Genomic DNA, 27,521 nt, shown 5'->3' with positions numbered 1-27,521 from the left:
AGAACATCACACCAGTCCCCTCCCACTGCCCCAAACATTGCCCCAGTCCCTTTCTATTTCTCAGAGCATGCCCCAGCCCAGAACACTGTTCCTGACCCCTCCCTTTGTCCAGAACATTACCCTAGTTCACTCCCATTGCCCCATTCCCCTCCCACTACCCAGAACACTATCCAATAACTAATGTCTCTCCTGATTTTTACAACTCAGTTGAATAAACTTCATATACAAGTGAAGATTCCCCCATGACATTGTTCGGCGAATATTTGCAATGATAATGTGATTGGTGTACAAGAGCCCCGGTAACGGGCTGCAATTGTACTCAGCTCTTTCAGGCGCTGTGTCTCTGCTGTTAGGAGGGTGCCGCCATTCTTGCTTTACATGCCTGACGTGTGTTTATTATTTTTGAAAAGGAGCTGAAAGAATCTGCCACCGAGCTGCTGTTTGGAGGACATGACACGACAGCCAGTACAGCTACCTCCCTGGTCACTTTCCTGGCCTTACACCCGGAGGTGCTGCAAAAAGTCAGAGTGGAATTGCAAGAGCAGGTAAGTCATTGTCCAAGTCTGAGGGAGCACATTGCCAGCCTCGGATCCTGAACCCTGGCTCAGATTCCTGGGTTTGGAAGAAGGTAAAAAGATCCATTGGGTGACAATTGAGAGCAACTTAAGCAGAAAAAAAAATTGCATTTTGCTTTCCAGGGATTACTGAGCAGCGACTCTGCAGAAAACAAACAGATCACCCTTGAACTCCTGGAGCAACTTAAATATACCGGAAGCGTCATCAAAGAAACTCTTCGACTGAGTCCCCCGGTCCCTGGAGGATTCCGCGTGGCCCTAAAGACCTTCGTATTAAACGTGAGCTGAAATTACACCAGTCGCCTCTAAAACGAAACAGCTCGAGTCCATTGAGAGAAAAAAAAAAATCCACATTTATCCCATAATTGATTTTACAGAATCTCCAGCTTAGTAAATACCCCTACATCAGAAATGTCTAATTGATTTGAAACAGGTATTTATCATCATCTACCACATTGCACGGGTCACAAGCCTATGTTCGTACAGCTGTTGCAGATTGTAGAGGATTTTCCCTCTACAATATCAGACCTTCATCGTATAGCTGAGATTACATTCCAAGTGGCCAGAAGGAATCAGATGCCATTATGAAATGGCACTAATAATTTAACCTCATCCCACCTGATTTTAGGTCCAGAAATTGTGTCCCCGAATGAGTGTGTGTATGCATGTTGGGGCAGGGTACATTTCTGCAAACTGGTTTTTAAACCTATTTATATTTCCACTGGTCAATCACAAACTCCGGTCGATTGGGAAGAATCTGCACAGCAAGACTGCACAAGGTTATTTACATTATGACGTTGATAACATCAGCCAATTCAATCCCGAGTCTGCATAGGTTTCCTCTCACAGTCCAAAGGTGTGCATGTTGGGTGGATTGACCATGCTAAATTGCCCCTTAGTGTGGGGTTACAGGGATAGGGTGGAGGTGTGTGCTTATGTCAGGTGTTCTTTCCAAGGGCTGACTCGATGGGCTGAATGGACTCCTTCTGCACTGTAGATTCTATGATTCTATAATGCCCATCACTTCTACATGGACTAGTAAATGTCTCCAATAGTAAGTCTAAAATATTAGGAATGACCTGGATACAAGTCACCCAATTTCAGATTTTTTCCCCCCCTGTAAAAGTGAAACAATTCTTTTTCACTCCAAATTGCAAGATAATATGGATACCAACTGCATTGGAAACAATTCTAATATATCACAATCTTTGTACCGGAATTTATAAATTGTGCTCAAATTGTAGTTAAATATATTTAAAATAATGAAATTAATTGTATTTTCAGGGATATCAGATACCAAAAGGCTGGAATGTCATTTACAGTATCTGTGACACCCATGACGTAGCAACAAATTTCTCAAAAAAGGATGAGTTTAACCCAGATCGCTTCATGGAGGGCTGCTCAGAAAAAGATGCCTGCCGATTCAGCTACATCCCATTCGGAGGAGGCTCCAGGAGCTGTGTGGGCAAAGAGTTTGCCAAGATCCTCCTCAAGATCTTCACAATGGAGCTCGTCAGGGCTTGCGATTGGGAACTTTTGAATGGGCCTCCTATGATGAAAACCAACCCTACTGTATACCCAGTGGACAACTTGCCCACAAAATTCACACCCTTCCGCAACAAAATGTGACCTATTCGTGTAACACCCAGTACACTGCAGGTCACCATCTCAATGTTATTGACATCCAGACTTTGTTTAAAGAAAGTTTACAGATCATTTACTTATTGTATTTGAGCCACGAGACCAAGAGGTCAAAAGATCTTTCAGGAACTCACTCGGTGGATTGACATATAAAGCACAGTGGGCTAAACAGCTGGCTTGTAATGCAGAACAAGGCCAGCAGCACAGGTTCAATTCCTGTACCAGCCCGGAATGTGGCGACTAGGAGCTTTTCACAGTAACTTCATTGAAGCCTACTTGTGACAGTAAGCGATTATTATTATATGACGGAAGCTTGATTTTATTTTCAAAACTTAATTTTGTCCCGATCTTGCGAAGTTAAAAATATTTCCCCCCACAAATTGTTTTGCTCCCTCCTCCCTGCCCTCAACGTTGATAAGAGTCTAACTGTTCCACACAGATCATGTTATGTTTTATTAATTCTGTAAATAAGCTATTTTATACTACGGTATTTGTAATCTTCTCAAACTATTGCTTTTAGATTATTATTTAATTACGTTGTAGCTTTGCTAATGTGACTGCTAATTTATGTTAAGCCTCAGACTGTAAATATTATAATTTAAAGAACAGCTGCGTGGCAAACATTGCAAGTATTTTTCAAGCACTAGGTCATGAATCAGGTGGATACATGGAGAGAGAGAGAGAGAGAGAGAAGAATGTGTTTATCTTTATATCAGGATTTTTTTTTTTTTTTTTTTAAAAAGCTCCACGCAATAAAAAGACCATGAACCATAAACACTGGTGAAATGATTTATTAGCAGCTAACATTGCAGTTGTTAGAGTACAGGAAGTACACATGATTAATAATGCTTTAGTTTGCATGTACATTACATATTTTGGTCCAAATTCTTACATAACAAAAAAGTGAACCAGAAAAAAACATGAAGCTTCTGCCAAAGAGAACACTGCAACAATATTATAATGCTCAGAACATCAACTGCTGGTTTCTTCCATTCTAGTAGGATATATGCAAACCAAGTGGAGGCACTTGTGCTCTTAATTTCTGTTTTAGAAAAGATTCTACAAAAATCCCATAATATTTGCACATCATGTGTTTCAGACCTACACTGTAGAAGATCAGCAAACCACTCACCTTGAATCGCCATATTTTCAAAGCTTAATTCACCGCTCCAAACAAACACCACCCCTGGTATTTCATAACTAGAGAGGCACCTGCTAAATAAACAGCCAATTGCGGAAATTGCTGGATAAAACCAGCAGGGTCCTGGTCATCAGGGTCAGCACATTAACATGGAATCACTGATAAATGGCCCAGTCATGACCCCATGAACCTTGCCTAACCTTGGTAAATGTAGATCTTGTCACCCTCCTAACCTCAGTCCATTTCTACCCTTAAGGCCACAAGATTGTAGACATACAAAACAAATGTTCCGGGACCAGTTATACAACAGAGTCGCTGCTGCGGGAGGAATGACCAATCAGAAATTCCTTAGTGGGGATTCACAATTCGCATGGATAGGTAGTTCTGTTGAAGATAACAAGATTAGCAAAAGTGAATATCATTTGAACTTACAAACATCGTTTCATTTAAGAGTTCTCAAAGTAACAACACATGTTCGTGTATATCAGTAGGTCATCTGTTAATTTGACAAGTTAAACACAAGCTGTCCAGGAATTATGCAACAGAACAAGATAGGCTGTTATCTGTTCAGATTGTTATCTGACAAACTCGGTGAAATTTTAGAAACATGATCAATCAAAATAAAAGGAAACATGCAGACTTGCTTTTACTCGTAGTAACTGAATAAATATTCTGCATTGAATTTCACTCATTACCTTAAATTGTGGTGGCCAAGCAACATCAGAGTTACACGGGACTCTTCACACTTGCCTGCACAGTTTATACTTCGAAGTTATGGATGCACTTAGACACTGGGGCAATTTATCTGAAATGCACCCGTGTGTCCAATTTTTAGGGCACAACACAGGAAGAAACCTTTTACACTGGTTACTCTGCTTCCTACATCCAGAATGGAATTTGGGTTTCACGGACTAAAACAGTTGTCCCCATTTAAAAAGGAATTTTCCAATGGACAGGTTTCATCCACTAGATAGGCGCAGTGTGACAGTAAAACAAAATCTCAATTTATTAGCAGCTATCATCCTAATCTGCTGAGATTCACAGCACCTTCAATCACACCAGCTCTCGTCATTTCCTCCACTATGCTCCTTTTTTCACCTCCCCTCCCCACTGTTCCTTTCAGTGTATCCTTGTTTATTGTAATTTTTCGCCAGTACAAATTCCACCAGGCCTTCCCTGGGTATCTGCAGTAGACACATCTGTCTTGTTTCCATTAGACTCCAAAGATCGCAAACACTTTGTCAACGTTAGATACAGTGTGTGTAATTCCCCTGATTTCGCACTCTGTACTCACTATTCTTTCTGCAGCCTTTGACATGCTGGATGGAGCACATCATCCTTCTCTTGATCATTCCACTGCCCTGATCCATGGGACTTAGTGGGTAGCATAAGTGGAGAGCACGGTGGCTTCACAGCACCAGGGTCCCAGGTTCGATTCCCTGCTGGGTGACTGTCTGTGGAGTCTGCACGTTCTCCCCGTGTCTGTGTGGGTTTCCTCCGGATGGTCCGGATTCCTCCCAGTCCAAAGACGTACAGGTTAGGTGGATTGGCCATGATAAATTGCCCTTACTGACCAAAAAGGTTAGGAGGGGTTATTGGGTTACGGGGATAGGGTGGAAGTGAGGGCTTAAGTGGGTCGGTGCGGACTCAATGGATCGAATAGCCTCCTTCTGCACTCTGTGCTCTATGTTGTTCCCTTACTTTTAGTTAGACAAATGTAGCTCAGGGATCTCCAATAATGACTTCTCTTCCCGTCACCACACTCTTTCCTCTCAAGGATCTATCCTTGGACGCCATCCTGTTCCACAACTACATGCTACCCAACATCACATGAACACATCTGCCCCAGGTTGTACCCAGCTCTGGTCATCACCTCTGTCCTTCCAATGTTTACGTCTTTTTGGACTGCTCGTCTGATATCCACTCCTTGAGCAGTCTCTGCAGTTAAAGATCGAGACGTTGATGCCATTATATTCATACTGTACCACAAATTCTTGGACTTAGCCACCATTTTCTTCTTCTTCTTCCCAGGTCACAGACTCAGCTGAAGCATTGTATCAAGTTTCTATAGCCCCCCCCTCCATTAGCAAGACCAAGTTTCTATAGCCCCCCCTACGTTAGCAAGACCAAGTTTCTATAGCCCCCCCTCCATTAGCAAGACCAAGTTTCTATAGCCCCCCTCCATTAGCAAGACCAAGTTTCTATAGCCGCTCTCCATTAGCAAGACCATCTGCATCCACCTTGGTCACATTGTGCATCTCTATCCCCGTGGATCTGTGTCTCTGAATCAGCTCTTGTCCTACCACCCTTTATTACTAATTTAATGGTCTCTTGCCTGGCCTCCTATCCTCCAGTTACAGCTTATTCAGAATTCTTCTACTCGTATCCTAACCTGCACCAAGTTCCACCTTCCCACCATTCCAGAGATTGATGATCTATTTCTAATACCCCAATGAGTCAAACCTAATTCGCAACCTGGTGTTTAAATTGCTACATAGTCACCCTATTGCTGTAACCCAGAACCTACAGCCCTCCAAAAAATCTACCAAAATGTTGCGAAGAATTAAGCCATTTCACAAATTCAACTCCCCAGCCACCGTCTCTATCGCTCACCCTGGCAAGTGTCAGGAACTGAACCAGATGGGTTGCAACCTTGGTGTCCCATTGTTTCGAAACACCGATTCCCACCATTACCAAGACTGTTAATTTCCACTTCCACAATATTTACAAACACTGTCGCTCCTCAACTCTTCTGCCATCTCATCCACACCTTTGTTACCTCTGGACTCAACTATTCCAATGCACACCTAGCTGGCCACCCTCATTCTACCCTCCATAAACTTGATGTAATCCAAAACACTGCTGCCCATGTCCCAACCAGCACCAAGGCCCATTCGCTCATCACTCCTGAACTCACCAAGTTACATTGATTCCCTGTTAAACAACACAATTTTAAAATTCTTTTTTAAAAAACAATAAATTTAGAGAGCCAAAGGAGGTCAATCGGGCATTCGAGACCTTCTACCAGAGACTGTACACCTCCTGCATCAGCTTCATGCAGGCGGGGACGGCACCGGGACCCGATGGGTTCCCGGCGGACTTCTACAAAACATTTGCACCAGTCCTGGCCTCACACCTAAGGGACATGTTCGCGGACTCACTGGCAAGGGGCACCCTGCCCCCAATGCTAGGGCAGGCCACAATCTCACTAATACCCAAAAAAAGATAAAGACCTGACAGAATGTGGATCATACAGACCCATTTCACTGCTGAATGTGGATGCGAAAATACTCGCAAAAGGTCCTGGCCAAAAGGCTGGAGGGCTGTGTATCAGAGGTGGTCGCAGAGGACCAAACGGGCTTTGTCAAGGGTAGGCAGCTCACAGCGAACATCAGGCGGCTGCTGAACGTAATAATGACCCCCGCTGGGGAGAGAACACCAGAGGTGATCATCTCTCTGGATGCAGAAAGGCCTTTGAAAGGAGAAAGGACAGAGTCAAATGGAGCTACCTCTAGAGGTACTGGAACGGTTTGGGCTAGGAGCGGGACTCAGCGCCTGGGTGAGGCTCCTGTACAATGCTCCCAAAGAGTGTCCGAACTAACACCACCAGCTCTGAATACTTCCAGCTACAGAGAGGAACAAGACAGGGCTGCCCCCTGTCCCCACTCTTGTTCGCGCTAGCCATCGAACCCCTGGCGATAGTCCTGCGGGACACAAAAAGCTGGAAGGGAATCCGGAGAGGAGACCGAGAGCACAGAGTCTCACTCTATGCAGATGACCTGCTCCTCTATGTCTCGAATCCACTGGAGGGACTGAAGGCAATACTGCAAATACTGAAAGAGAGTTTGGAACCTTCTCGGGCTACAAACGTAACCTGGGCAAAAGCTAAACATTCCCAGTGAACCCAAAAGGGGGAGGGACAGAGCTGAAGGGGCTACTGTTCAAAACGGCCCAGAACAGATTCTGTTACCTGGGGAACCAAATAGCCAGTGACTGGACACATATCCACAAGTGGAACCTGACCAGCCTGGAGGAAGTAAGAAAAGACCAATGGTGGGGCTCACTCCCACTCTCCCTGGTGGGAAGAGTGCAGATGATCAAGATGAACGTACTGCCAAAGTTCCTCTTCCTGTTTAGATCCATCCTGATCTTCATCCCCAAGGCCTTTTTCCAAAACATAGACAGGCTCATCATGGCGTTTGTGTGGGGCGGGCAAGACGCCAAGAATTCCCAAACCGACACTGAAAGGAGGGAAAGTCAGAGGGGGCCTGGCTCTACCGAACCTACAATACTACCACTGGGCAGCAATGGCAGAATAAGTGAGGGGATGGGTATACAAGAACCCGACACAGATTGGGTACAAATGGAGGAGCCATCCTGTAAAGGAACAACCCTCCGGGCCCTGGCCACAGCAGCACTCCCATCCTCCTCAACAAGGTACACAACGAGCCCAGTGGTAGCGGCCACGCTGAGAACGTGGACCCAGTTGAGACAGCACTTGGGGATAACCAAAATGTCCCTTATGGCCCCCATCTGCAGCAATCACAGATTCCCCCCAGCCATGCTGGATACCACCTTCAAAAGATGGAGGCGGGACTGGGGCACACTGACGGTCGAGGACTTCGACATAGGGCGCAGACTGGCGACACTGGACGAACGGACAAGGAAGTGGAAACTAGCAAGAGGACAGGAATTGAGACATTTCCAAATAAAGCACTTCCTCCGCAAAGAGATAGTAGGGTACCCCGGGGCCCCAGAAAACACACTAGGACCTGATGGGCACAAGCAACGAGAAGGGGTTGGGGGGGGGGGGGGGGGGGGGGCTATGTGGGAAAATATACAGACAGCTACTGGACAGAGCCCGAACACCATTGAACGGGACCAGACAAAAATGGGAGGACGAACTGGGGACAGAGGCAGAATGCGGCCTCTGGAGCGAAGCACTGAGCAGGGTGAGCTCCACCTGCGCAAAGCTAAGCCATATGCAGCTCAAAGTGGTGCACAGAGCGCACCTGACCAGAACCCGAATGAGCAGGTTCTTCCTGGAGGTGGAGGACAAATGTGAGCGGTGCCAGAGGGGCCCGGCCAACCACACCCACATATTTTGGGCTTGCCCCAAGCTTGCTGGGTTCTGGACAGCCTACTCCGAGGCAATGTCCATGGTTGTGAGGGTGAGGGTGAAGCCATGCCCAATAGTGGCAATCTTCGGGTTATCGGAGCAGCCAGAGCTACACATGGGGAAGGGGGCTAACGCCCTTGCCTTCGCTTCCCTAATCGCACGCCGGAGAATCCTGCTCGGCTGGCGATCGGCAGCACCACCCACAGCTGCAGACTGGCTCGCTGACCTCTCGGAATCTCTCCACTTGGAGAAGATTAAATACGCCATCCGAGGGTCAGAGGAAGGTTTCCTGGATACCTGGGGGCAGTTCGTCGGCCTGTTCCAAAACCTGTTGGAGGCCAGCAACGAGGAGTAAGCCAGGGGAAAAAAAAAAAGGCGGGGGGGGGGGATATCATAGACCGATCCAGAGGGCAGCAAAATGTACATAGTTAGTCAAATGAAGGACAAAACAAACCTCTGTAAAATAAAGCAAATTAGCGCGGGCAAGAAAAATGTAATGTATATACACAACGGTTTATAAATATGAAAAAAGCCAATAAAAAGATTTTCAAAAAATAACTAAATAAATACATTTAGAGTACCCAATTATTTGTTTTTCCAATTAGGGTGCAATTTAGCGTGGCCAATCCACCTAACCTGCACATCTTTGGGTTGTGGGGGTGAAATCCACACAGGCACGAGGAGAATGTGAAACTCCACCCACACAGACAAGTGACCCAGAGATGGGTCCTCAGCAGCGTAGGCAGCAATACTAACCACTGTGCCACGTGCAGCCCCATCAATTTTAAAATTCCTATTGATTTTCAAATGCCTCCATGGTCTCAACCTTCCCCATCTTTATATAACCTCATCCAGCCCTGCATCCATTAGAATTAGCTGCACATATCCCAATTCTGGCTTTTTGATCATCCCCAATTTTAATTGATTCTTCATCAGTGGGCAGGCCTTCAGTTGTCTGAGCCTCAAACCCTGGAAATCCTTCCCTAAACCCATCTACCTTTTGTTCCTTATTTACGGTGCTTCATAAAATCAGTCTCGGATTAACCTTCTGATTATCTGTCCCAATATCTCCCAGTGTGACACAATATTAGATTTTGTTTTATAAAGGTCCAGTGAAGCACCTTGGGATGTTTTACATGGCCATTATACAAGAACAAATTGGTGCTGTTCCTCCAAATCTGGCTTCCTGTGCATCCCAGAATCCTTTCGTCCAAACATTAGCAGCTGTGCCTTCAAGTCATTTAGGCTGAATTCTGGAATAAACCCTAAACCTCCCCCACAACCCAATATCCCCCAGTCTTTTTATTCTTCACAGGATGTGGGCATCGCTAGATAGGCCAGGGGGGGTTGCAGGTGGTGGTGTTCCCATTTATCTGGTGCTCTTTTCCCTCTAGATGGTCTAAGTTCTGGATTTGGAAGGTGCTGTTGAAGGAGTCTTAGTGAATCCCTACCATGCATCTTGCTGCTACTTTGCATTGGTGGAGGGACTGAATGTTTAGGTGGTAGATGGGATGGCAATCTGGTATATTCCTACATCCTGGATGGTGTCAAGCTTAGAGTATTGTTTTGCTGTATTATGGGCACAGACTGCTTCAGTATCTGGAGTCGCCGCAAAAGGTGCTGCACTTTCAGCAACAAACATCCCCACTTTTGACCTTATGATAGAAGTAGGGCAGCATGGTGGCACAGTGGTTAGCACTGCTGCCTCACTGCGTTTGATCCTGGCCCCGGGTCACTGTCCGTGTGGAGTTTGCACATTCTCCCAGTTCATGCGTGGGTTGCACCCCCACAACCCAAAGATGTGCAGGGTAGGTGGATTGGCCAGGCTAAATTGGAATATTAAAAATGGTGGATGGAAGGTCATTAATGAAGCAGCTGAAGATGGTTGGACCTAGGAGCCTACCCGGAGGCCCTGCTGCAGTGATGTCCTGGGACTGAGATGATTGACATCCAAAAATCACAACCATCTTCTTCTGTGCTGGGTATGACTCCAACAACTGGAGAGCTTTCGTCCCCGATTTCATGGACTTCAGTTTTGTTAGGCTTCTTGGTGTCATACTTGGGGTAAATGCTGCCTTGATATTACTCGCAGTCACTAATGAGGTCAGGAGTTCAGTGGCCCAGGCAGAACCCAAAGAGAATGTCAATGAGCAGATTATTGCTGACTAAGTGCTGATTCATTGCACTGTCCCAGCATTTTGCTGATGATCGACGAGTAGACGGATGGGGCAGGAATTGACCAAGTTGAATTTCACAGTACATGGCTGTGCAATCTTCCACATCGTCCGGTAGATGCCAGTGTTGAACTGCACTGGAACAGCTTGGCTATGAGTGTGGCTAATTCTGGAGTACAAGTAGTCAGTCCTATCGCAGGAATGTCATTAGGGACCATAGACGTTGCCGTATCCAGTGCCTTCATCCGTTTCTTGATGTCAAGTGAATCAAATTGGCAGAAGACTTGGCATCTGTGATGCTGGGCTCCTCTGGAGGAGGCCAAGGGGAATCTAAATAATGGATATTTATGGTTTTCCTGTGTCTCAAACTGATGCTGCTAATTTAAAGGCCACATTTTTCTATTCCATATTGAATGATAAAAGGACAACTTCCGTATTCTTTTCTCTTGGCCAGTGAAGACTGTTCCGGAGTTCTGCACAGAGCTCTATCTAGTGGCCAGTCTGAGAACTAGTCTAACTTGCCTATGGGTCAGAATTAGGATGTCAATTGAGGATGTTATTCAAAGATACAACGGTACTATTTCTTCATACTGGGTCAAGACCAACTCTTCCAAATGTCTCAATGAAATTAAAATCATTTTCTACTACACCGGAACAAGCCTTTGGTGAAAAACAAATGTTTCAAATGCCACCCAAACCATTCAGCAAGTTCCTTTATGCACCGAGCTCCACAGAGTAGGATGATCTTCGACTCATCATCCCAGGCTGTGCTCCAGTGACTGGGGAAGGAGGCAGTGGGAATTCTTCAATTGGTCTCAGCGACTTTGGGGAGCTCCATTCTCCTCCTTTAAGATGCTTCTCTAAGATGCTTCTACCTCTCACCAAGCTTTCCGTCACCCGTTTTAAATATTGGAGGAACATAGTGGTTGCATTTTGTTTGGTAATATTCCGGCAAAGCACCTTGGGGTGTTTTAGCATGTTAGCAAATGCAAGCGACGGTTGCTTCAAGACAAGGAAATAGATGTAAATAACCCGGTGATCTTGGATAAGAGGCATGTTGGTGTTAAAATTGGTTAAGGTAAAACAGCACCTGGTTCGAATAACCTCCCAACACACCACCTACTTCACAGGTGAAAAGGGAAGCCAAAAGATCTGGGGGCCTGCAGACATGCATGTAATTGTACTGATGTGGGTCAGTGTCTTGAGGGGCAGAATGCAGAAAATTGGGAACGGGTCAAAAAATATCTAAATATATCAAATCAAGAACTTCTAGTTGCTGATGTGCATTTAAAATGTTCCTTGTTCAGGGGGCTAGATTTCCACATGCTTCAACGAAGAGGAACTTTGAATTAAGGTAACTCAATTTAACAGGAAGTGGTGAATTAGTGTCTTGCAATGCAGGGTTTATTTCCCATTCTACTGATTTTGACCTCAAATCATGCTACAGTACCAAGTTACTGAGCATTTCTCAACAGGCTGAGAGACATGTTTCGGGAGTATTGACCAGGATTCTCTCCTGCGATTCCTGGCAGCTGGCCAAGGGCTGTACTATCAGTCCTCAGAGCAAGCACCGGCTCACTATTCCATTGCCTATTTTAATTGCATTTTTAGTCTTCAGAGGTTACCGATGGGATTATCTTTCCCCCTCAAAAAGTGGCATTCAGTCATTCTTCTTCATTCTTTGTTTTCAAAATTTTTTTTCCAATCCAGGAGCAATTTAGTTCGACCAATCCACCTACCCTGCACATCTTTCGGTTGTGGGTGTGAGTCCCATGTAGACATGGGGAGAATGTGCAAATTTCACACGGACAGCAACCTGGGGCTGGGATCGAACCCGGGTCCTCAGCGCTGTGAGGCAGCAGTGCTAACCACTGCTCCATCGTGCCATCCAGGCTACATCCTCATTCTATGTTGACTACTGAACTCCCAACACCAACTGTACGTTCTTTCCCTAATACAAGAGATTCAAATGGTGGTTTTTACTGGACTAGTAATTCAGAGACACAGGTTCAAATCCAACCTTAGCCACTAGATGTATTTAAATTTAATTCACAAATCTGCTATAAAATGAAAGTCTAATTAATAATGATCACAAAACTATATGATTGATATAAAATCCCAACAAGTTCACTAATGTCCTTGAGGGGAGGATATCTTACTCCGTCTTACCGATATGTAACTCCACACCCAAACGAACATGGTTGACCTAGAATCATAAGAATCTTGATAGCGCAGAAGGAGGCCATTCAGCCTGTCGAGTCTGCACTGACCAGCTGAAAGAGGACCCTACCTAGGCCCATTCCCCCACCCTATGCCTGTCATCCCACCTAACCCGTGCATCCCTGGACACTAAGGGGCAATTTTATCATACCCAATCCACCTAACATGCGCATCTTTGGACAATGGGAGGAAAAGAATTAGCGGAGGAAACCCACCCACATACAGGGGGAGAAAGTGCAAACTCCACACAGACAGTTACACAAGGCCGGATTTGAACCCTGGTCCTGGTGCTGTGAGGCAGCAGTGCTACCACTGTGCCATTGTGCCCTGTCGACCTGTTCTCTGAAATGGCCTAGCAAGCCACTCAGTTGCAGGCAGCTCACCATCACCTGCTCAAGGGCGATTAGGGATGGTCAATAAATGTTGGCCTCGCCTGTGACCCGCTCATCCCAAGAATGAATTTTAAAAATGCAGTTTTGTGGAGCTTGGCATCTGGTCTTTCTCTCCTGCTCATAGTGTTCAACAATACAGTATGGGAGGAAATATTCTAAGTCAGTTGTCTTTGACCCTGTTGCTACTAGTTTATGAACCTTCTCATTTTGTTAGGGTTCTGGTAGTTAGATGCAGATTGCACCTGTATGGCGCCAATTTATTGGATCAACTATCTTCAACAATATCTGGGATTTGCAGTAGAGTCATACTTTATAATTGGCATTTTAAAAGGAAATGGAGCGTCAAGTCAAAACGGTTATAAGCCTCCGGAAAAAAGCTGGTTTATTCAGTTTTGTGACAGCTTTGTGTTACAGCTGGAATAAGGGGGTTCTCATCCCATTCATTTAAGACCTGCTTAGAAGCCACTCATCGCTCTAGTTGGCTTGTGGATCTGGTCAGATGTTGGTCTGGTTTCCAGAACAGACTGTCTGTTCTCCAGTATGGGATGATGCACTAATTGCTGGGCTCAGATCGCGAGGGATGAATCTGTCTGATCTTTTACCTCTACAGAAAAAATTATTTAGGTGGCTTTAAAAAAAAAATCTCCAAGGTTCACCATTTATTTTTCAACCCCTGAATTACTGGTTTCTCTGTTAACCACCCACTATTTGATACCAAAGGTCTCAGCTGTGATGTATGGGGCGTGGAGGAGTCAACAGCCACTAGGACATGCTGTTCCAGAGTAAAGTTGTACATGATATTATAGGAGGCTGAGCCACTTCACAGCTGTTACAATTCCTTTTGGCCCCAGCAAGACTAGTCTCGAAATGTTTTGCAGCTTGTCACCATCTTCCGGATGGACTTTGCCCTTTGAACTGCCTGGTCTAGAATATTCGGAGTAATAGCCTATTTGGTGAATGATACTCTGGAACAGCATGTCCCAGTGGCTGTTGACTCCTTCACACCCCATACATCACAGTTGAGACCTTTGGTATCAAATAGTGGGTGGTTAACCGAGAAATGCTCGCTGTTCTGCCCAATGATTGCTTGGTGTGAGCTAGAGGACAGTCTGTCGAATAGTCTACCCAGGCCTGGACGTGCATTGGCCACCCACCTCGCGCCATTGAGAAAAGCTCACTATGCTCATAGACATGAGCAGAACAGGAAAAGTGAGTTTGGCTGGAGCAGCTGAACTAACCAAAAAGCACTCCCAAGGCTGTCCTGCCAACATTTCTCCAGTAATTCAGGGAATTTAAAAAAAAAGGTGAACCTTGGAGATTTTTTTTTTTTTTTTTTAAAAAGCTAAAGGACTTTTAATCAAAAAAAAGTGTAGCTCTTTCTTAATAAAACATTTCCTCACTACTTTTCTACTGCACTGTACTCAGATACCCTAAAACCCACTCACAGGAGGATTGTTTATTTTCTAATTACTCTCTAAACAAATTTATTTCTCCCTACATTGTCTATTCTGTCATTCATACTTCATGGTTTACAGGGAAGACATCTCCCTGGTTTCATCAACAATATAGTCTGGATTTTCTAATGTTTACATTGTCCAGACCCAGGAATACACAGTAATTGGCCATGCTTTAGCAGTAACTGTTCCTCAGTTTGTGTCTGTACTTGATAAAGGGATCCTGATATAACACTTGCTCCACACTCTCCGCTCTCAGACTTTAGGAGAAGAGAAAATTGCCATGAAAATTAAAATTTTGTCATTTCTCTTCAACTTCCAGCCAATGGAATCATCCCTTTGCTGGACAGATCAGATTGAAGGCAATGCTATTCCCTAGTCATCCACCAGGTGGTGCTCTTGGGTGATGCGGAAGTGCCTGCCCCTTCTGCGAAGGTGCTGAGGGTTTGAGCGCAGACTTCAGAAGAAGCTAGGATGCGTTCGATATCAGTGACCCCCGTTACTACATAAAAACGGAATGATGCCATGACATATATTTTCAGAGCGAGAGAAATTTGGCATGTAAAAATCAACAGTGAGGACAATCGAAAAGGCTGGTTATATCATTCCCCAGAAAACAGGGTCTCGGTGAATAACCAGCAAGCGGGTTATTTTATGTGCTTCTGGGAACCCCACCAAAGGTTTTGCGGGGTGTCAGTCTGGAGCGGCTATTTGCTAAAGAACCGGCAAAATCTTTCATTAGGATATCACCGTGACCTTGTGTCGTAACATCAGCATCGATGACATTGGTACGAGCGGGCCCGGAATTTAAACTAAGAGGCACGAAGCAGCAGCTCAGATTTCAAGTAAGGAAGGGGAGCTGAAAGTGGCTTGTATTCCCGCCCCACTGAAACATACAAGGCTGGTTTCGACGAACTACAGAACTTCAATTTCTTAAATCACGTCAAATTGCATAAGCACTTTCCTACAAAGGCTGTACAAGTGCAGTAGAAATTAATAATAGAAATGTCCATTTGGCAGGACAATATTTAAGGATAAGAGTATGAATCCCCTTATTTTCTCCCAAATGAATGTACTGCCCAATCTGAACCCGGGTTGAGTAGGTCGACTCTTGGGCTCCACAATTGCTCCTTAAAACGCATTGGGAGAATGAATGCAACAAAATCATTGCCCCAATTTCCCCTTAATCTCTTGGCAGCGAGACAACTACCTATTTCTCATCAGCTTCATATGGCCAATGTGGGGAGAAGTGAATGTGTGGATCCACAGCCACAGGGCTCCACTGGGCTGTGACCTTTCGTCTAAAGATCGTGATCTCTAATTGTTTCCGATCGGACGGAGGACTCGGAATTTAGGAAAATACCCTCATATCCAGGAAAAACGAAATCCTTGGAATTGCTTACATTTTTGGTCTGCTGGACATATGACAGATCAAAACTGAAGCACTTATGAGTTAACAAATTTAATTGAGCCAAAATCGATTTAAAGCAGTCATTTATATGAGCACACTGAAGTTTTAAACAGGCAAACCATTCCCTCGAAGATAAAACTGGAAAGAACGTTTGTTCTCTGCAAATGCCTACAAGTGTATAACTTGCCAGCTACAACAGCAGCAATGCGCTTCTGGCTAGAAGATGCCTCAATGGGAATTAAATGTAGGTTAAAAAATTGGCGAAGGGGATGCTGGCACGGACATACAAAAGAATATCACCCAAACAGTTGCTGAAAAATCGAGCCCTGTTAATAATAGAAAAGTTAAAGCCTTCCGACTCTGTGGTCCTTAAATTTCTCAGCCACACACACAAAAAAAATCAGCCATGTTAAGGTCACAAGGCTAACGAGGGAGATGATGATGGTGTAAAAACAGCACTGGAAAGTTAAGGTCACGGGGGGGGGGGGGGGGGGGAAGAAAAAGCGAGAACTTGTCTTAACACAACATTGAGATCTCCAACACTGCACAACTAACAGCTGGCTTGGTTTGCCATTCCTGTGCTAGCTCCACTAACTGTGATTTACTACTAAACCAGCTCTGGTGTTGACACCTTTATGTCCCTCCCTCCTATCCCAGCAGGCCTGGAGGCCATGATGGATGCTGCTGAACTTTTCCTCCTATCACCTTAAAAAGAACTTTACCATAATCTTTTGTCTTCCATCAATGTGGAAGACAGAAGGGTTTTATTTAATTTTAAATTAACAGCCTTGTTGCTCTAACATGGTAGCAATATACAGAATTTATTACAGCAGTGAAATTCTTAAACTCCAATTTCTTTTTTTTCTACTCAATGAACTGAACGTAGTCCAGAGTAAATCAATGTAATTGCGGCTCTTCCAGCATTATTGTGGCACTACTTTATACCACATGCCATTGGCAATTTGGTGTATTTAATTGAAAATGCTAAGATAATGGGGAACTTAGTTACCGATATTAACTCTTGTATAGCCGATGGCCCACAAATAGATTGTATGGAAAAGATTCTCCAAATTACAATCAGTTAAACGTACCCCAACTTATTGCAGCGAAGAAAATACAAACAAAAATTGTATGCTCATGTTTCTATTCTGCAGAATGTATCTTTCAGATATTTTTAAAACCTGCCAAAAACCTCAGCCCGTCCCTCTTAAGATAGTTTAACAATTGCAATAAAGCCTCTAATTCCTGTATTGATGTCCCAAACTCTAATCGCAGTCTCAAGTAGCATTTCAACTCGGGAAACCTGCAAGAGCAGGTTTCTATCTTAAAACTTTAAAAAAATAAAATAAATAAATTTAGAGTACCCAATTAATTTTTTTCCAAGGGGCAATTTAGCGTGGCCAATCCACCTACACTGCACATCTTTGGGTTGTGAGGGCGAAACCCACGCAGACACGGGGAGAATGTGCAAACTCCACACGGACAGTGACCCAGAGCCGGGATCGAACCTGGGACCTCGGCGCCATGAGGCAGCAATGCTAACCCACTGCGCCACCGTGCTGCCCAGCAGGTTTCAATCTTAATGGCTGGATCATAAAATAGACCTCAAGGAGACGCATCCTGTCTCACAGATTACTTGTTAGTCAACATGGCATGTCACTGGGGGCTGAGAAACCCACACTCTTGATTAAAGATCAGAGAAAACAGAACTGCAACAGACAGTGGAAGGATTAGAAGTATAATTGCACTACAATACAAATCCGGCTTGTTCACTGAACTTCGGTATGATTTTCAATAATGCGCAAAAAAAAGACAAGAAACCTCAAAACCGTGTGTGAAAAAAGTGGATGAATTGAGGCATTTTTAAAGTTTCCAACTTGTGTCAGTAAATCATGGCAACATCAGAGGAGGCCATTCAGCCTCTCAAGCCTGTAACACTCAGTAAGTGAGGGAGTACAATTAAGTATAATTAATAACAATTAAATGAAAATAATTCATACGGTAGCTTTTATTTAATCAAATCAATCTTTGCTACCAAAACACAACATTAGCTCATCTCCAGGTACGCTGTCAAAAATCATCTTCTTCCTTTAAGGTTGGGCACAATTCTTTAAATGCACCAAGAGAAGCCTCTTTTGAGAATTTTACTTGGTGCCTTCAAACTCAGCACTGAAAGCAGCAAGCATAAATAGCAACCTATTGCTACACTCTCCAGTTTAGGTTAGGACCTTTGCTACATTTGAATCTACGCAATCAGCAGCAAAGCTCCAAGTGTTACAAGTCAGCGATGTTTTGAAGCTTGCCATTAATGCGTCAGCCTATTTTGTTTCCCAAAATACAAATGGTTTACTGTGCAACCTCGCTTCGATAACAGCATTATTAAAGTCCATACACTGTACTTACCGGCAATGAATAAAAGAAGATCCCGAGGAACAGACCTACAAACAGCAGTATTATGATCCCAAGAAAGATCCATTTGAACCGGCGCCAGATGATGTATTTCATCGTCTTGCAAGGACTGGTGAACCACAGGAAAGACGTTTCTGGACGGCTGATTGTAAAGAATTAAATCCAGTTAACTTTCCTTTCTAATGGATAAAGTGTACACAGTTTACATTAAGCACTCATTTATAGGGTTGAGAAACCATTACTCAAGCAAACCACGGGCATGTTTATTATCCCTTTTAAAAACCCTGGGAATGAGTTCCTTATCTAACCAATGGCTTAGTTGATAAATGCGTAGTGTGGTACGATACTGAGCTGTTATTATGAGGACCTGGGTTTTGACCCCGATATATTCAGAGACATCAGCTAACCAGGTAGAAATGATGGCGCGAGGTGCAGACTGCAGTCTCCCATGGGTTGGGGTGGAACAAAGTGTACTGATTGAACAAGGCTGCTGAAAGACCAGCATGCCAAGAACGGCCACTAGAGTTAAAATACCACAGAGCCATTGTCAGTTGAACGTACCACACAGGAATGCCCATTTCCAGAACCCCCCCCGCTGAAGAGATTAAATAAATTTAGAGTATCCAATTAATTTTTTCCAATTAAGGGGCAATTTAGCATGGCCAATCCACCTACCCTGCACATCTTTGGGTTGTGGGGGCGAAACCCACACAAACACGGGGAGAATGTGCAAACTCAACACGGACAGTGACCCAGAGCCGGGATCAAACCTGGGACCTCGGCACCTTGAGGCAGCAATGCTGTTCACTGTGCCACCGTGCTGCCTAGAAGAGTTCCATTTAATGGCTTCATATTGCATTCCTTATGGAGCATGGCAGTAGTAAAGAGGTGGGAGGGGAAAAAGAAAAGATAGTGCAAACCTAACCTACAGTACATATCAAGTAGGTGCAAATGACCAACATAGTTAAGCATCAGATTGGTTCAACTGAGTGTTTAAACGCCACTCCGAACTTCAGTACACAACCTAGGCTGATTCTGGAGAGCTACATTATCAGGTGAACCATCCTCAAGATGTTAAACTGAGGCCCCATCAGCTTGAACGTTAAAGGTCCCATGACAGTTTTATGATCACCATTCCTTCCTCAAACTGCACCAAACATATAAACTTCTCATTTCTTTCATTGATATTTGTCAGAACTCGCTGAGCAACAAAAACAAAAAAATGCTGCCTCAATTGCCAACATAATTGCCATTTTTGGTCAAAGTCATCGTTTGGATGTGGTGCACCATGGAATATTTGATTTACCAACTTCATAAAAAAGAGAAATTTCAAAATAACGGGTCACGGAAAAATTTACAAAGCCGGAGAAGAGGATGTAACAACAATGGAGATGTATTCAACAGCCGACAGCAATATATTGTATAGAACACAACTAGCCACAGAGGCTTTCAAACATCTAAGCACTGAACTTTCTTTCTCTTTTCTAAATGCATACTTGCCCCAGTATTTGCAAAATGTGCTTTTTAATAAACGTCTATTGCGGACTTAAATTTTCCCTTCCATTTTATTTGCCTTTCCTGAAAGATACTGTGTGGGGATCTTGTTTCTGGATAGCCGCAATCCTCTCTCAAGTAGTTCTTCGTGCTGGTAAAAGTAAAGTCGCCATAGTCCCAAATGACCTTCGGCTGCTTTCCCCTTTGAGGGAGCGGGTGGGAAAGAACTGACTGGTGGTGATTTAACCCGAGAACCACACCTCAGGCGAGAGGCAAGGTTGAGAAGGCGGGGCCTTCATATATAACCTCAGCCGGTACAAGAATTGAACCCGTGCTGTTGGCCTTGCTGTGCATCCCAAACCAGTTGTCCAGCCAACGGAGCTAAACCAGCCCCCATCTGTGTTAGTTAGTAGGTTACTCAACAACAGATAGTGGGACTGCAACAATCCAATCCTTCCTAGCAGTTACAGGTTATCCTTTGCCCAAATGAATTGAAACTGGTGTCTTCACTGGCTCATTCAGGTTGACTGGCTCATTCCTGTTCCATGCTCGGCCCACTCAGGGGCGGATTCTGTAGCCACCTTGCTTCTCCTCATCTAAATACTATGACTGTCTGCTGCTGGTGATAAAAAGGACAAGGCATGATTGACAGCTCCCCCACCCCATCATCTGCATTCTCACAGAAGATAATTTCAGTGGGAAGTCAGCAGCTGTGGAACTGCACCTCGCCAGGAGTCCATACTTTCAGAAAGGAGAATGTTAGCAGAAACAGGAATAGTCAATTTATACACCAATTCACTTGCAACAGAAGAATTGTGCAGATAAAGGTTAGGTGATTGATATCTTTTACTTTTGGCATGTTACAAAGATGAATACCTCCTCCAATCTAAACTCCATGTGACCACATTTCAAAGAATAAACTGCTGAACTGTTGTCTATTTTTGAGCGGTTGAATCATGAACATGACTCTCAAATGCACTCATCTAAATGTGGAACTGATAGGACACTTGAATGTAAATCCTGACCGCATGAAATAAGAGGAGATAAAAAAATCTATGCTTTGTAAGAATGGGTAAAACCCATCCATTCACTTCAAGTAGCCAGCATTCAATGCTCAAAACAAATGGAGCCCTCTGCTTTAAAATGTTAAGCACTTTTAGACTCTTGTTCTTTCAAAATGGAAGGTACAAATTTATGAAAACAAATCAAGAAAAAAAGTTACTTTGGAGGCTCCAGTTTTGGGTTCATGTTGGGTTCATCCCTTGCTTTGGCAGCAGGTTTTTGCTCAGCCTCTTGTTCACTGAGAATCTCCAGTGTCATTTCAACTTTACCCTGGATAACAAAAAGAATTTAAAAAAAACTTTCAGCAAGTTATCTAACCAGAACAGGCATTCACAGATAAGTGGTGGGTTATCTTAGAGTACAGGACTTCTAGGATTACCTCAGCCTTTTAAAAGCAGAACACTATGCAATCCTTTTTAGGCCAACAGCCCCATCTCAAAAGCTGACTAAAGCAGGTACGCGATCCATGAATTGGGGGCCGCGGTTATTTTAGTGATATTCTCAATTAACTAACCAAACAGTCGATCTAAAGTGTTTTGTTTGGTAGTCAACCATTACTTCAAGGGTTAACAAAATGCCCGTGACAGTTTTTCTCCTTCAGTTTAAAATTCTTCAAAAGTGTCATTCATTGGTTATGAGTGATGAACTGGGCTATTATAAAGCTTAGTGGCAGCGCCAAGCATATCACTGTGGCTCCTGGCTGTTGGATCATTCATCAACTAGCCTTTCATTTCCTTTGTACAGATTTAAATGATTGTCTGTCGTATTTTTCTGTAGGGAAGATGTGCACACGGCAGTGAAAGATTCATATAATATTGTGTAAAACACCTTTGCTTCGGTACAAACATGCTGTATGCAGGTAGAGAGTCAGAATAAAAGGCTTTACAGCATGCTGGCTCATTAAGTACTTGAAAAATTAATGTGACCGCCTCCTTAGTGCGTGTGGTCGAGAGTTTCTGCTTTGGACGCAATTGATGATCCTTTGTGCATTTCATTAGTTTTCAGAGGTTTTTGCTCATGTTTCTGCTGAAACTAATCCACCCATCACTAAATATAAAATAGGGCAGCATATTAGAATGTAATTCTTTAAAAATTGCATGAAGAAAGCCAGTGTATACTGGAGTATAAACTGATGCCGAACCATTAATAAAAGCAGCTTGGTGCAGTTTCATTAATGCAACTGAAAATGCATTCATCAGAAAAAGGCAGCACTTGAAACAATGTTTAATGAGTAACCTTAAATAACTGAAAATGACCAACGAGATTACATAGGACAATTCACAGGTTACACATAGGCATACTAGAAAATAGTTTTGGTAAATTAGAAAGAAACTTGGTGAATTAAGAAAACGTAAGCTTTTAAAACATGATCATTAGTCTCCCTGCACCTTAAAAAAGGCTTTACAGAGGGCAGCACGATGGTTAGTACTGCTGCCGATGGGGCTGAGGATCCAGGTTCGATTCCGGCCCCGGGTGACCACATACATTCTCCCAGTGTCTGCGTGGGTTTCACATCCACAACCCAAAGATGTGTAGGGTAGGTGGAATGGCCACACTAAATTGCCCCTTAATTGGAAACAAATACTTGGGTACTCTAAATTTATAAAAATTATGGAAAAAAAAAAGAGAACAAAAAGGCTTTACAGAACCTACCAATGGAGATGAGTTCCATCGGAGGGTGTGGCCATTTAGTGTTATTGGAGGCTGTAGGGCAATTAAAAAACTGACACACAAGATTACACTCAAAATTCCTCGATAATTTCTGCTAGCTTGTGGGGCAAATGTTACTGAAAAGAAACAACCCTATTGAGCAGAAACTTCAGGGCAAGTAAATGTAACTTGAATCCACCTTTTTGGAATATTTCAAACAGCCCACAACAATATTAATTGTCTTAGAATAAGTCAGAAATATCTTTAATCTGAAATAACACATTTGAGGTCTACTGCCACATTCAGGCCATATTCTTTTTTAAAAATCCCAATATCACAAAAAAAAAAAAAAAAATTGGCTTTGACCTTAATTTGTTTGCTACAAACATTTGAACCAGATTTAAAGAAATTCAGCTGGATGAATGCATGCCTGCCCGAATCTCGCTGATTGGACTATTCTGATGCAATGCTAGTTAAAAACAAGGTCAAAAAGCAGAATTTGCAAACCACATAAAGGGCGCAATCCATCAGCTGTGTTACGCTCTTGCTTGAGCTCGGTATGGCCGGTGAATGCTGGGAGAGCCCTCTCACGGACTTCGACAGTCTCCGTGCCTACTGGATTCACCAAAGTCCCATGAGGAATCTAAAACACGGCCACAAAGGGCGTGAACAAACGGCATGCGTCAAAGCCAGTTTTTAACCAGCAACCTGGGATCCACCAGCCTCCCCAGCAAGGCTGCAGCCTGGTGCTGTTCAGTACTGGTACACGGGGTGTGCCGGGCTATCGGAGACCTCTGGGTGGTCAGGTTAAGTGCAGGGTGGCACCCCTGGCTCTCTCCCGAACGTGGGTGCCTTGGTAATGCCCAGTTGGCACCTTGGCACTGTCACCCTGGCACTACCAAGGTGCCAGAATGGCACCGACGAGCTGGCTGGTGCATGGCCCGGGTGCCAGTGCAAGGGCGCACGAGTGCCAGGGTGGCACTGCCTATGGGCCAGGTGGCCATGCCCATGAAAGGAGGGTAGAGGGGGGGAATTAAAGGCTGGGAGTCTGCAGGGCTGGTAAGGGCCTCCGGGAAGTTGGAGGGTGATGGGTGGGGGTCCTGGAAGGGGGTGGGTGGGGGGGTGGTGTAAGAGGGCTTGGGGCGGCCTGATCCCTAGGGACCCCATAGCAGGATGCCCTCACTTTGGGGGGGTGGGGTAGTGCCCATGTGTGAGAGAGGTGACATTGCCCATGGGTTGGGAACATGGGGATCCTCAAACTCACTTAGAGATTGGGGCACCCTTTCAAAATGGCGGCACAATCCCCTGAGTTCAGTGCCCCAGTGCTAAAAATGTTTTTTAAAGTCTGGGCTAAACATGGGAGAAACTCCCTCGGGCCCAAAAAAGTGACTAAGTGCCATTGAATAGCGGTGGGCAACGTGCAGTCAGCGCTGGCGGGAAATTCCCTGAAAAACATGCCACAAAAGAAATTCTTTGGGAGAATCACAGCCAAAAAGCGATGTTTTGTCCTCAGTGTGGTATATTAACAGAAGCGAGTTTTCCTCCAAAGTTAATAAGATCAAGGTCTCAGAATGCAAATAGTAATGCAAACATGACGAAAATTGGGCCCTTTATAACTAGTTCACAAAATTATTCATTGATTCGGTGATATATTTTTCACAAAAGACAAATGATAAAGGCCCACAATTCAAAGACATTAATAAAGTCAAGCCATATGACACTGAAAATAAAATCCCGAAATGTTGGAAGGTCCTTACAGCCAAAATGCGTTTGCCATCCTTCTCTTGGACACATGGCCACCATCCATTCATAGATTTTTGTGCAAAAAGGGAGGTCACGTTTGGTACTTTAGAAGGAGAACTTGGATCTGGGAGCATTTTCAAAGAACATCCTGAAGCTGTTTTGGCTGGACATATTGTGGAATTCAGGTCGAGCTCAAGGACACCTGTGAATCAGACAGGAGAAGAACTTCATGATGTAGATGCACGAGACAAATAAAAAAAACATAATCTCAAGGTTAGAGGGTGCTGGCACCATTCGCAGTCTGCTGCACTCTTGTTGCTCCCTTACTGGACCATGATCAACCTTCTGAACTAACAACCAGATTACTTTTCTGATCCCGCTATTCATAATGAACAAGAATATTTCAAAGTTCATTGGGTCAACTCAGTTCAGTAGACAATAGTAAATAAGTCATCACAATCCCATTGCTTCACCTCCTGGCATGTCACTAAAGTTGTTTTACTGCAGTTGTTTTACCTGCGATGCTGAAAAACCAAGGGCAATTTTACACACGTGCGTGAGAGCAGATAAACCGATTTCCTCAAAGCTTTCACTAATGCAGCTTGTGGAATACCAGCTCCCCTATTGAGGTGTGGAGGCCTAACAACAGGGGTCGTTAAATCAGACCGATAAAAGCTGGTCAGGAACTGACATCTTCAGATGGTCCTGGCCGGGACTGGATGTACTGCCACCGCTTCGCGACCTTGCATGTGTTTAACTAAATTATCCTTTAAATTTGGACCCTCTCAGGACTCCGATTATAATACTACCGAAAGGGTGATTTGACAAAGTACACCATACGGATGATGCCTGGGTGAGATCAGTACTCTTTCTGTAACCTAAAGCCCCGTGCTGCAGTCAAATGTGGGATAGTGGGGCAAAGAGCATATCTTTTTAAAAATAAATTTTAGAGTACCCAATTATTTTTTTTTCCAATTAAGGGGCAATTTAACGTGGCCAATCCACCTAACCTGCACATCTTTGGGTTGTGGGGGTGAAACCCACGCAGACACGGGGAGAATGTGCAAACTCCACACGGACAGTGACCCATGGCCGGGATTCGAACCCGGGTCCGCAGCACTCCAGTCCCACTGCTAACCACTGCGCCACATGCCGCCCTGCAAAGAGCATATCTAATTGCCACTCGGTATTTCAAATTCTCAGCTGAATTTGATCATCTCTGAAACAGTTCTCTTCTTTATTGAATTCCGGGGTCAGGGCTCGGACTCCCTTACTGAGGTGCCGGCAAAGAGTTCCACAGATTCACCACCCTGTGGCTGAAGAAATTCCTCTTCATCTCGGTTTTAAAGGATCGTCTCTTTAATCTGAGATGGTTTCCTCTGGTTCTAGTTTTTCCTACAAGTGGAAACATCCTCTCGGTCATAATATACACCAGTATATCATGGTGCAGACACACACTGATGACACACAGTGGGACCAATCAACATACACAACACCGCAGCCAATCACCAGTTAGAGCACACGCACTATAAAGACATGGAGCATCAGAGTTCCCGCTCATTCGAGTTGCAGCTAGCTAGGAGGACTGAGCTCACAGCCTGCAACATAGACATTCACCATGTGCTGAGTGCATCGACTGGTTAGGACAAGGCAGAGATTTTTAGTTAAAGCTAGTATCGTATTAACCCACAGTCTAAGTATGTTTAAACAGTTAATGATTCAATAAAATAGTGTTGCACTATTTCAAGTGTTGGTGACCTGTATGTGATCCAGAACACCCAACACATCACTCTCCACGTCCACTCTATCGAGACCTTGCAGTATCTTGTACATTTCAATAAGATCCCCTCTCATCCTTCTAAACTCCAACGAGTACAGACCCAGAGTCCTCAAACATTCCTCATATGACAAGTTCTTCATTCCAGGGATCAATCTTGTGTACCTCCTCTGGACCCTTTCCAGGGCCAGCACATCCTTCCTTAGATATGGGGCCCAAAACAGTTCAGAATACTCCAAATGGGGTCTAACCAGAGCCTTGTACAACCTCAGAAGTACATCCCTGGTCTTGTATTCTAGCCCTCTTGACACGAATGCTAACATTGCGTTTTCCTTCTTAACTGCCGACTGAACCTGCACATTAACCTTAAGAGAATCGTGAACAAGGATTCTCAAGTCCCTTTGTGCTTCTGCTTTCCGAAGCATTTCCCCAGTTAGAAAATAGTCTATGCCTAGATTCCTCCTTCCAAAGTGCATAACCTCACACTTTCCACATTGTGCTTCATTTGCCACTTCATTGCCCACTCTCCTAGCTTGTCCAAGTTCTTCTGCAGCCCCCTTTCTTCCTCAATACTACCTGTCCCTCTACAGATCTTTGTATCATCTGCAAACTTAGCACCAGTGCCTTCAGTACCTTCTTCCAGATCATTAATGTATATTGTAAAAAGTTGTGGTCCCAGCACAGACCCCTGAGGCACACCACTAGTCACCAGATGCCATCCTGAAAAAGATCCCTTTATCCCCACTCTTTGCCTTCTGCCAGTCAGCCAATCCTCTATCCATGCCAGGATCTTACCCTGAACACCATGAGCTCTTAACTTATTTAACAGTCTCCTATGCGGCACCTTGTCAAAGGCCTTCTGGAAATCTAAATAAATCATGTCCACTGGTTCTCCTTTGTCTAACTTGCTTGTAACCTCCTCAAAGAACTCCAACAGATTTGTCAGACACGACCTCTCTTTGACAAAGCCGTGCTGACTCAGTCCGATTTTACCATGCACTTTCAAGTGCTTCGCGATCTCATCTTTAATAACAGACTCTAAAATCTTACCAATGACCAAAGTCAGGCTAACCGGCCTATAATTTCCAGTCTTCTGCCTCCCTCCCTTCTTAAACAGTGGTGTCACATTCGCCACCTTCCAGTCCTCCGGGTGCCTTCCTGCCTCCAGTGATTCCTGAATAATCATCACTAATGCCTCCACAATTTCCTCAGCTATCTCTTTTAGGACCCTGGGGTATAGTCCATCCGGTCCAGGTGAC

General features: G+C 44.3%; 2 protein-coding genes across 6 annotated transcripts in view; one reads left to right on the top strand and one right to left on the bottom strand.

The window, feature by feature from the left end:
* The window catches only part of LOC140393074 (cytochrome P450 26A1-like), a 57,206-nt gene extending 53,672 nt beyond the window's left edge, over window positions 1–3,534 (top strand). For all 5 annotated transcript variants that reach the window (XM_072479063.1, XM_072479064.1, XM_072479068.1 and 2 more), the window contains 3 exons: window positions 411–545; window positions 699–854; window positions 1,860–3,534. In XM_072479063.1, coding sequence (XP_072335164.1) covers window positions 411–545; window positions 699–854; window positions 1,860–2,204 — 636 coding nt within the window. In that variant the 3' untranslated portion in view covers window positions 2,205–3,534. The remainder of the gene's footprint in view (window positions 1–410; window positions 546–698; window positions 855–1,859) is intronic.
* The window catches only part of LOC140392299 (myoferlin-like), a 309,204-nt gene continuing 284,674 nt past the window's right edge, over window positions 2,992–27,521 (bottom strand). The window contains exons 48-51 of the mRNA XM_072477615.1: window positions 24,500–24,687; window positions 21,253–21,362; window positions 18,531–18,678; window positions 2,992–3,741 (exon numbers count right to left, since the gene is read on the bottom strand). Coding sequence (XP_072333716.1) covers window positions 3,706–3,741; window positions 18,531–18,678; window positions 21,253–21,362; window positions 24,500–24,687 — 482 coding nt within the window. The 3' untranslated portion in view covers window positions 2,992–3,705. The remainder of the gene's footprint in view (window positions 3,742–18,530; window positions 18,679–21,252; window positions 21,363–24,499; window positions 24,688–27,521) is intronic.

This window comes from Scyliorhinus torazame, chromosome 16 (assembly GCF_047496885.1).
Source record: "Scyliorhinus torazame isolate Kashiwa2021f chromosome 16, sScyTor2.1, whole genome shotgun sequence".
Classification (NCBI taxonomy): domain Eukaryota; kingdom Metazoa; phylum Chordata; class Chondrichthyes; order Carcharhiniformes; family Scyliorhinidae; genus Scyliorhinus; species Scyliorhinus torazame.
Note: the sequence above shows the minus strand (reverse complement) of the source record. Positions and strands in the feature narration are given on the sequence as shown.